The sequence below is a fragment of the Mus pahari genome, chromosome 20 (assembly GCF_900095145.1).
Source record: "Mus pahari chromosome 20, PAHARI_EIJ_v1.1, whole genome shotgun sequence".
NCBI classification, from domain to species: domain Eukaryota; kingdom Metazoa; phylum Chordata; class Mammalia; order Rodentia; family Muridae; genus Mus; species Mus pahari.
In genome coordinates, this window is record NC_034609.1 from 9835003 (window position 1) to 9846560 (window position 11558).

The 11558-nt window shown below is 41.3% G+C and overlaps 1 protein-coding gene across 1 annotated transcript in view; it reads right to left on the minus strand.

Annotated features, from left to right (window-relative positions):
• Window positions 1-11558, minus strand: part of C20H16orf87 (chromosome 20 C16orf87 homolog) — a 28694-nt gene that overhangs the window by 7674 nt on the left and 9462 nt on the right. The window contains exon 3 of the mRNA XM_021220686.2: window positions 3-183. Within this exon, the coding sequence (XP_021076345.1) occupies window positions 3-183 (181 nt within the window). The remainder of the gene's footprint in view (window positions 1-2; window positions 184-11558) is intronic.

An 11558-nucleotide genomic window follows, 5' to 3' on the forward strand; every position in this document is an offset into this window, starting at 1 on the left:
CTCTCTCTTCCTCGTGTTTTTTGGCGGATGAACTTTTAGGTCTTCCTCTTCCTCGTCTGATATGATCTGAATGGCTGTTACTTCGAGATCTCTTTCTGTTTTCTAAATCTTTATTTACTGTAGAATTTATCTTCTCTCGCCTAACTCTCTCTGTTCGCCTCCTCTTGGCCTCGTGCTTGTTTTCTGTATGGATAAATAAAAGTGATTTAATTTAGGGCTTCGCAACAACTACTTGCCAAGTAGTCAGTACCTTCCTTTTCCTTCCTGGCATATTCTCTATCTCAGTAAACTCTGGTCGCAGTTCCCCCACACACAACAATCAACAGAATTCAGAGCTATTAAGTTAGGGAAAGTCTTTTAAGAGAAAACAAATATCTTCACTTGGCAGCTTTAACTCCAGCCCCTGTAACTGTAACTACTCCACAACAACCTTTCTGCTTTTTCCATCTCATTTCCAAGTTTAACATACTGAAACACATGGAAGGGAGTGGGGGTGGATCCATTGCTTCCTGCCCTTGACCTAAATTACAAAGTGAACTAAGAATGTCAAATGGGTAGAAGCAAAACTAGCCTGAGGCATAACAAAGGTTAATATAAAAATCAATCACAGAGCACCCATATAACATATTCTTTTTTTTTTTTTTTTTTTTTTGTTGTTGGATTGATTTTTTTTTTTTTTTTTTTCCTGTGTAGCCCTGGCTGTCCTGGAACTCACTTTGTACTCTGTAGACCAGGCTGGCCTCAAACTCAAGAAATCCGCCTGCCTCTGCCTCTCAAGTGCTGGGATTAAAGGCGTGAGCCACCACGCCCGGCTTATAACATATTCTTAAAACACAGAAAAGAAGGAATTTTTACCTAACCCACAAAGGGAATCATTGATATAACAGAATTTTATTCCATAAATTGAGTAAACAATCCAGGAACTTTATTAATACAGTGAATTCATTGCTGTAAGAAGCCACTCCCACATGCCAAACAAATCAAAACATTGAATTAAAATAATTTTTTTTACTTCAATATACATCTAACTTCAAAAACCAAAAAACTAACTTCCCAAATACCTAAAACTACAATGGTAACGGGAAAGATGGAGACTTGAGGACCAGTCTAAGCTATAAAGTAAGACGGGGGTGGGGGACTGCACAGTGGCACATGCCCTCAGGAAGGAGAGGCAGGTGGATCTCTATGAGTTTGAGGCCACCCTGGTCTACAGAGAATTTCAGAACAGCTAGAGCTATATAAAGAGACCCAGTCTCGGAGAAAGGGGGTGGCATAAGTCAGTATTAATTTCTTCTACATGTCATTGTAGAACAGTTTATCCTAGACCTAAGACTCAAGGATACTGGATTACGTAAGAATAGCATGAACATTCAATTACTGCAGACTGCAAAAAGTCACCAAATATAATTAAGGACTTATTGAAAGATGTAGGATCTAACTTGAAGAGGATTCCAATGACCATAATAGGACAATCTGAAGACAAACTAAAACATTAAATATCCTAAAACCTCCAGTATATCACATTAAAAGCTCAAGCTACTTAGCCATATATATATATGTACTCTATATAACTATATAAGCCACTGTGTGCAACCATTTGGTACATTTCTATGACAGAGAGGAGACTTATTTGTTACAATGTCTATGGTCTTATCCATCCAGCTTATAACTCAAGTATCCTGCTTATACTAAAACTGAGTTCTGCCACATGGCTGGTTACCTCTCCTGAGTTTCATACATCCAACATTCTCTGCATCTGGGTGGCAAATCTCCTGCACATGTCTCTCTCCCAGAATTCCTATCTCTTCCCAGAACTCCCACCTTCTAGTTCCTGCCTTTTCTAATAGGCCATAAGCTTTTTATTTCAACCAATCAGTGGGTACTTCAGGCAGGCAAAGGACAGAGGCACAGGTTCACACAGTGCTTATAAACATTATGCCTATATGCCTACATATATGCATAATATATGCCTACATAAATGTATATATTATATGTATATATTATATGCATATATATTATATAACACACACATATATGTATATATACATACATATAAATAATACTAAAGAACCTGATTTTATTTTTCTATCTAGAACACATCATTTGGTAGCTGAAGAGCAGACAAAGAGAACTTCTTCATCTTAAGTTATTAAACCTACTAAATAAATAAGTGCTAGAACAAGAGTGTCACCAATTTTTAATTTGTAATGAATTAATCATCAATAACTGCTAACATCACTAGACGACAGACATGAAGTACCAATTGTAGTCAGGTAAAAAATAAAAATAAAGAATCTAGTATCACAGTTTTTGGTTGTTTATCTTAAGTAAAAGCTAGCGACCTTGTTGTCTTCACAACAGTCAGCTTAGAACTAGGCCAAGGGCCATTCTCCTTTTAAAGACTCCCAGTTCTAATGCTCACATCTCTCCACAGCCAGAGCTCTCTTAGGTCTGCAGTTGGGCTCAACACACTCAAGTCCCAGCACAATCATCTCTGTAATTTTAGCCTTCTTAGGGAAAATAGGCTTAGTCTGGCCACTCTAGCTACACTGTCTCCATAAACCACTTTCCCTGGGCACACCAAGAGTTCCTGCCCCTCCTGCACCATCACTTTGCAGGTCTAAAGAATGTTTACCATGTTTGCAGTAGCAGTATCAGCACTGAAAGCCAGTTTTATCATTTTAAAATCCAACTTTCAACTTATAAAAAACAGATCACTTAAGGAATATGTTAGCCTACATCACTAGGATACAAACACAGTATAAAGGGTTTTTTGTTCAGTAATTGTCAAAGTGACAGGAAGCAAACTAGGAGTGTGGAGAAGCAGAGTGTAAGTATGAACTGATGTGGTGTTTTGAATGAAAAGGGCCCCTATATACTCATAGGGAATGGCATTATTGGAGAATAGGTGGCCTTGTTGGAGGAAGAGTGTCACTGGGGGTGGGCTTTAAGGTTTCAGAAGCTCAAGCCAGTCCCAGTCTCTCCCTTCCTGCTGCCTGCCAATTCAGAATGTAGAACTCTCAGCTTCCCCAACACTATATCTGCTTGGGCACTGCCATGCTTCCTGCCATGATGATAATGGATTAAACCTCTGAAACTGTAAGCCAGCCCCAATTAAATGTTTTCCTTATTAAAAACTGCTGTTGTCATGGTGTCCCTTCACAGCAACTGAAACACTAAATAGACAAACATTCAATATTTAAAAAATTATCATTAATGTTTTTATAATAGTACAGTGTTTTAAAGGTTTTTCTTTTTTCTTCTTTTTTGTTGTTTTATGAGACAGGGTTTCTCTGTGTAGCCCTAGCTGTCCTGGAACTCACTCTGTAGACCAGGCTGGCCTCAAACTCAGAAATCCGCCTGCCTCTGCCTCCCAAAAGCTGGGATTAAAGGCGCGCACCACCAATGCCAGGCCCAAAGGTTTTTTTGTTTTGTTTTGTTTTTTAAAGATTTATTATTATATCTAAGTACATTATAGCTATCTTCATATGCACCAGAAGAGGGCAGTCAGATCTCATTACAGATGGTTGTGAGTCACCATGTGGTTGCTGGGATTTGAACTCAGGACCTTCAGAAGAGCAGTCAGTGTTCTTAACCCCTGAGCCATATCTCCAGCCCAAGGTTTTTCTTTTAGGGATTTGAGAGACAACTTAGTAAAGCACCTATCACACAAGCATCAGGACTCAAATTTGATCCTCAGCACCCATATAGAATACGGGCATGGCGGCATGTACTTGTAATCCCAACACTGTAAAGTGGCAGCAGGGTGATCCTTTAGTTTGCTAGCCAGGTATCCTACTGCAATCAGAAAGTCACAGGTCCTATTTAAATTATTCTAACTCATAAAAGAAAATTATTAATTCTAGATTCCCATGCCCTATAGTTTGCCCTGTTCTTGCCCTCCCTGCCCCAGTGACGTCACCTGCCCCCCACCCCCCAGTCTGTCTCTAGGACAAAGAACCGAGAAGCACCTTCTGTGATGAGCAGTCAGACCAGGGACAGGATGTAAGTTTATGTTCCTGTCTACTGCCTGCTTCCATGTCCTTTACCATACTGGGCACACCACAGCAGGTTCAGTTCTGTGATGCAGAACTTCTTACAACCCCAAGGGTGCCTATCTCAACACGAAGCTCCCCTTTGAACCTGAGGCTACTAGAGCTCCTCTGAAGGATGAGTCACACAAGCTCCTCTTTACACATCTGCTTGCACGGACACAGTTCCTGAGAGTGAAGAGCATGACTCCTGAGAAATGATACCTGAGATTGACCTCTGGCTTCTGGGACCATTTGTATGCACATGCAAATACCCACATACTGATACACATACATACACATAAATTTTTAAAATCTTTTTTAGAGAAAAAGAAAAGCCCAAATCAAAAATAAACAAAAACACCATCATTACAATATTACATAAAACAAAAACAAAACAGAAAAGTGTTGGTGGGAACATGGAAAACTTGAGAAACATAAAATAGTCCAGCTCCTGTGAGTTATAATAATTTCTAAAAAGAATTACAAATGATTGAGCAGTTATACATGCACATGCGCTCACATTCTCTCTCTGTCTCTGTCTCTGTCTCTCTCCCTCTCTCACGCACACGCACACATACACAGCCACACATATAGGCACGCAGCACACAGAGATGAACTGTGGATAAACTTAACCATGTGATTCTTAGGCAGAGACTGTGGAGCTGCAGACAAGAGATGCCCTAGTTAAACAGAGCCTAAGGGGCCATTCTGGTGAGAGTTTGGAAGACCAAGCTCAGCTCATGAGTTTTCAGAGGAGAGCAATGACTCTCTACTGGGAACTGGTTACAAGCCATGTTTGTTAAATTGTGGCAAAGAACCTGGCTACATTCTATTCCTATATTGAGATGCTGAGCAAAACTGAATTCAAGAGTAATTAATTAATTAGTTTCTCAAGGAAATTTCAGCAGGGTAACGTTCAGGCTATGAAAGTTTCTGTTCTACAGGAGAGAGACCAAATGAAGCAGAAAGATGTAAGTATGTGCAAGTCTGTGAGGAAAGAAATGTGAGCTTAAAGTTGTAGAGTGCGCAGACAAAAGCATCCTTAATTGCTACAGAGATTATTGCCACTAGAAAAAGACCTCATACTCTGCAATGGGTCAGGAAAGGAACCAACCAGAGGGCAAGCCCTCACCTCCTGAAGACCCCAGCTCATGAAAATCCAAATACACCTGAATGGGTGAAGACTGAATTGGGGATGCTGCTAAAGTGATTTGCCCAAGGAAATACTTCAATTTCAAAGGCACAGAGGTGGATGCAACTGTAGTTGAAGGGAGTCTGGCCTCACCTTAAACTGGCAGTACGACTTGGCATTGCTATCCACATGGTACTAGTTCTGCAGGAATGAAAAACGCAAAAAAAGGAAATGTTTGTTCCAGAAAGTTACCAAGCCAGGTAGAGGGTTGGATGCCCAAGGGTGGTGGTGATGTTGTTATTGCTTTTAATTTTACAGGGGTTCAATCAAGACTTTCTTCAGTCTTTAATAGACAATTTGGCATTTGACCAGTACTAGGATTATGAAACACTATGAAGGCTTCTGAAGTTAGGACAAATGCATTTTCCATAATTACACGGCCATGAGCATATAAGTACCAGGGGCAGAATGTTGTATTTGAATGTGAAATGCTTCCTGTAAGTTCATGTGCCTGAATACTGGGTTCTAAGTGCTCTCTGGAAGACTGTTGTGGGCAGGCTTCAAAGCTCCACAGCCTGGCCCCACTTCCCTCCTACTGTTTCTCCACCTCACACTCCTACTTCCACGCCTTCCAGTCCTGATGGACTGGACTCCTTAAGCTAAGCCACAACAAGTTCTTATCCCTTAATGCTTCCTGTCAAATATATTGTTACAGCAACAAGGAAAGTAACTAATACAGTGGCAGAAAAGGAAGAAAACACCAATGAATCTGCAGCATACCTATGGTCAACAGTTATTTGGTTTTTGGTGTGGGGGGGGATATTGTTTGGGTTTGTATTTGTGTTTGTTTGAAGACAGGGTCATTATGTAGCCCTAGCTGTCCTGGAACTATGTAGACTAGGCTGTCCTGGAACTCAAAGAAATCCACCTGCCTCTGCTTCCAGTGCAGGGATTAAAAACACCACACTCGCCTCAGAGAGATGTTAACAAGTCACTACATTCTCTCAATATTCTCTTGTAAGGAAAATGATCAGGAAAACTAGCTCTAACTAATAATACATTTAGTGGAACTGGTAAGGTTTCCAGAAAGGTTTTTCTTTAAGCATGGCTGGTATGTCTCTTTATTCTGTCCTCCCATTTTCTTCCTGCTGGGAACATTTATGGGTACACATATGCAAATGTTACCTTATAACAAGTATGACAGTCCTCCCTGCCCTGTGAGAAAGGAACCCAGTCCTTTACCCTGTGCCATAGTCACTCCATTATCAACAGAATGGTTTGTAATACTCACAGATCTTCCAGTAAGTACACAGGAATAACAAACACATCAAGAAAAAGAGGAACCTGTCCTGAGGGCAGCTTGGGTGACAGAGTATTTGCCTGGAATGCAGGAGGACCTAGGTTTGACCCCAGCACCATTTGTCATCTCAAATGCTGGAGAGGTGGAGGAGGTGGAAGTCATCTTTGGTTACAAAGTTATCTTGAGTTGAACTCAGGACACATTCTACCCTGTCTTTAGAAAGTAATTAATTTATAAAAGATAAGTAAAAACTGCCTCAACTAGTAGAAATCTTGAGCCTTCAAAGGGAAGATTTATGTATGCCAGTGAGCTTCCTACCACTGAGTTATACCCCTAAACCTGAAAAACAACACTGCAATCTAAGGAAAAGTTAAAGAGAAATATTAGTGTGAATGTCACAGTGGATGACAGAAAACACAGTGCCATGTGGGTTAGGTTTGTTTGTTTGTGTTGTTGTTGTTTTAAAGAACTTTCTAGGTATGAGACAACTTCTGAGAAACACACACATACACACACACACTAGGGGAAGACAGGAAAAAACAGAACAGGGAGACAGAGAGAACAAATAAACATACAATTATCTTGAGAGCATGTCAAAAGGAAATTCCAACACAAAATTGTGCAAAAGACCTAAAAATTATCATAGATCAGCACTCACTGAGTATTCTTTTAGAGGACCTATATTCAATTCCCAGCACCCCACATGGTAGCTCAGTACCATATTTCTTTCTTTCTCTTTCTCTCTCTCTCTCTCTCTCTCTCTCTCTCTCTCTCTCTCTCTCTCTCTCTCTCTCTCCATCCAGTCCCAAGGGATCTGATGCCTTCTGGCCTTGGGGAGCATCAGGCATGCGACATACATAGAGGAAGATAAACTCATATACATAAAAAGAAAAATAAAAAAGCAAGTTTGTAGACAATTTTTATTACAGTTTGAGAGGAAAAACACGGGGGGGGGGGTGAGGAGGAGGACGAAGGAGGAAGGAGGTGAAAGAGAAGAAAAGACATAGTAAGGTCCAAGAAAACAAGCAGGTTCAACAGTGGAGTTTGGCAGGCTGCTGCACATTACATACTATTTACTGCTTGTTCCCACTTGGCATAGAGGTAAACTCCTTTGATCCTAGCACTTGGAGGCAGAAGTAGGTGGATCGCTTTGACTTTGAGGTCAGCCTAGTCTACAAGATGACCTCTGGCTCAATCAGGGTTACACTGTAAGACCGTGTCTCTCTTTTTTTTTTTTTAAGGTAACTTCAACTGGGCCTGTCAATCACCTAAGCAAAAGAACATATCCTTCAAGAAGTATGGTTCACCTAAAACCCATGCTAAGGAAATAGGGAGACTCGTTATGCTCTTAGTGAGCTCATGTAGTGGGACTTCTCAGAAGGCCCTCTCTCCAGGCAGTCACTAGCACACCCTCACCTCCAGCCTGCTCAGTTTTCTGAGCTCCAACTCAAAAACTGTAGCCTTTCCTTTACCCTTCATGTCTCCTTTTCCATGTCCACCACAGTCCTAACCATGTTGCCCTCCCTGGCATTCTGAACATGCCCACTCACTCTCCAATCCCTGATCCTCTGTGCAGCTGCCTGCCACCCTCCACGCTGAACCTGCTCGCTTTCTTGGCCCCCAAAGCCCCACAGCTGTATCTTCCTCCTGCCTGCCATGCTTTTCCTCTCAAACACTAATAAAGATAGTCTTGGAACTTGCTTCTGTGTCTGCTTTTCAATTATTTAACAAGACTAAGAACCCACAAAAAAGGGACCCCTGACGCTGTCCTTAGAAGCCATGGGTGAAGTCGAATCTCTGTCTGTGCAGCCTAGAGCTCCAAATCTCCCTGACCTGAGCGCTGGATCTCTCTCTCTCTCTCTCTCTTTCTCTCTCTCTCACACACACACACACACACACACACACACACATTAAAGTGAATTTATCATTTTAACATTGTTCCTTTGCCTTTGCTTATTCAGGAACAATATGAAAAATTGTGGTTTACACATTTAATCCTTCTCCCAATAAAAAATAAGGTAGTTATTTGACTGAGCTTAGCTGAAACATCTCCTCACTGAAAGGAAATCAAGTAAAATGTTAATCAACTCCCATTTTAATTGTCTTGAATATTTTTTCTCATCTTTAAAGGAAGTCTTATGGACTAAATCTGATTTAGAATTTGTTTATATTTTCTTTTCTTTTTTTGCAGGGGTTGGGGGGGCTTCAAGACAGGGTTTCTCTGTATAGCCCTGGCTGTTCGGGAACTCACTCTGTAGATTGGGCTGGCCTCTGCCTCCCAAGTGGATTAAAGGTATGCGCCACCACTGCCCGGCTTGTTTATATTTTCTTCTACAGGTTTTAATGTTAAAATTCTGGATAGGAAAAAAAGATCCAGCCAGTAATTAACTGTAAAATGATACCTCTGCTGAGAATCTACATCTGAAAAGTAAAGATACAGAACAAGCTGAGTTAATTAGTACTTCCCTTACTAATGGTAACTCCTCCAGGAAGGGCGAGATGGCTCAGTAGGGAACAGTACTTTGATCCCTGGAACCCACATGGTAAAAGGAAAGAACCGATTTTGGCATATTGTCTTACCCTGCCTCCAACATGCATGCCATAACATGCGTTCCCCACACACAAGCAAGTAAATGTAGGTGTGGTACACATTCACAACTTGAAGAAACAGGGCTTTCTTTAATTCCTCTTTTAAAGAAATATCTCCGGCATTAGATGTAGGTAAAGGACTATAAATGTCAGCACTTGGGACCATCCTCTTCTAGGTCAGAGAGGGTACATAGCAATATCCTCCATTTCAAGTTTAATGGAAAAGCTTTTGTTTTTGTTTTTTGGGGTTTTTTTTTGGGGGGGGGGGGAGGCTCCGTGGGTAAAGATGTTTGCTGCCCAAGCCTGGCAGTCTGAACCTCACCCCTGCACAGACTCCGGAGAACTGCCGCGACTGCACTCCTCACCCCTGCACAGACTCCCGAGAACTGCCATGACTTCCAGGCTCAATGCAGCACATGGGTGTCAGCACACAGACATACACACAAAATAGTAACAAAATTTTAAAACAGCAGTGATAGGCATTGAGCCCAAGGCCTGTGTATGCAAGACAGGCCTTCTACTAATCTACATTTCTACCCCTGCAACTACACTTTTTAAACTCTGGGTAAACAGTTCAACTTAGAAATGAAATCCTCAATTAATAACATTTTAAGATTATTATCTTATATGTACATGTGTTTTACCTTCATGTGTTTCTATGCACTACATGTATACAGTGGCCCCAGAGGCCAGAAGATGGTGTTGAAGCCCTTGGAACCAGAGTTACAGGTGTCTGTGAACCTCTTATGGATGCTGAGAATTTAACCCAGATCCTCTGGAAGAGTAGCCAGTGCTCTTAACTGCTGATCCATCTCTCTTATTTATTCTTAAATACTTAGCTATTTCATACAAAAAACAAACAAAACCCTGCAAAACATATCCCATTTGGAATATAATTGCCAAAGGTTCTAGGTTCCTGCACAAAACATTGTTTTTTATTATTATATGTTGGGGATGGCTCTGTGCTGCTTGTATTTTTATGTTAATTCTGCTCTCCCAGGAGAGGCTGTCAGGAATAAGGAATGAGTCATGTACTCAGGTGGCTTCTTGTGAACCAATCCCCTAGTGAATAAAGAAGCCAATCACTGTAAGTAGGCAGACTTCTGGGTTGGACTGAGGAAGAAAGGAAGCAGGAGAGAGTTAGGTCCTTTTGGAAGGGGACAGCAGAGGGGGAAGATGTAGCTACCAGAATTTCCTGGTAGGAAATCAGGAAGAATCAGACTTTTATAAGGCTTATAAGATTAGGTTTTAGTTATTGTGCCCAGAGACTGAGTTACCATTGTTTCTGAATTAAGTTTGTGTTGTGTTTTCCTTCACACTGAGGCTTGTCTGGGTTCAAGAGAGGAAGGTACGGCTGCAAAGTGTAGGTTTGCCAGAGGTGCTCCACAAAGGCCATAGGGGGTTTGAAGCACTGGGTTGGCGTGGTAGCAACCCGCCAGTAGGAACTTAGGGAGCTGAGTGGAGAAATTGCAGAGTTCTGAGTCAGAGTCTCCACAAGATAAAAACAGGTCCACCATTGCCTGCCAGTGCATGGCCAGCCAGGCTGACAGGGCAGAGGCACAAGCACAGGAAAGTGCCAGTTTGTGTGTGTGTGTTTTCAGATTTATTTATTTTTATGTATGTGAGTATACTATAGCTGTACAGATGGTTGTGAGCCTTCATGTGGTTGTTGGGAATTGAATTTTTAGGATCTCTGCTAGCTCAGGCCCCACTTGCTCCAGCCCCTCTTGCTCCAGCCCAAAGATTTATTATTATATCTAAGTACACTGTAGCTGTCTTCAGACACACCAGAAGAGGGCATCAGATCCCATTACAGGTGGTTGTGACCCACCATGTGGTTGCTGGGAATTGAACTCAGGACCTCTTGAAAAGCAGTCAGTGCTCTTAACCACTGAGCCATCTCTCCAGCCCCTGAGCTATCTTTTTATCCTTCTGGCTAACAGCAAACTCTTTTGGACTTCATTAATGGCCTGTTAGTTTGCACTAAGCATCAAATAGCATCAGGGACCTACAGCAGAGCTTTCCCCGACTTCACTTTAGCCCACCTGAGGCCTTCCCACTGATATATTTGAAAAGAGACTAATTTGCAACTCTTTTGTTCTGTTACTTTTTAAATTTCATCACGCTGAATGTGAGGTAACCCAAGTCTGCGTTCCTGGGTTATCTCATATTTGGCGTCAGAATAAATTCTCTCTACTTTTTAGATAAAAAGTTATATCTTTGTTTTCAGCACACATATTTTGATATGTTCATAAAAACACAGTATAACTACAATTGAAAACAGTACATAGATTTTTAGCAGGCTAGCAGCATTATATACAATGCAATGAGTCCAGTACTAGATTACTCATACGAAGCAAATAAAATGAACACAAAGAATTGTCTGAGCTACTGGTTTATTCCAGCAGTACTCAAACATGACTTCATTATCTTCAAATTAACCCAACTGTTCATCAACATATGAACTGGGTATAGTAAAGACTCTCTCTCTCTCTCTCTCTCT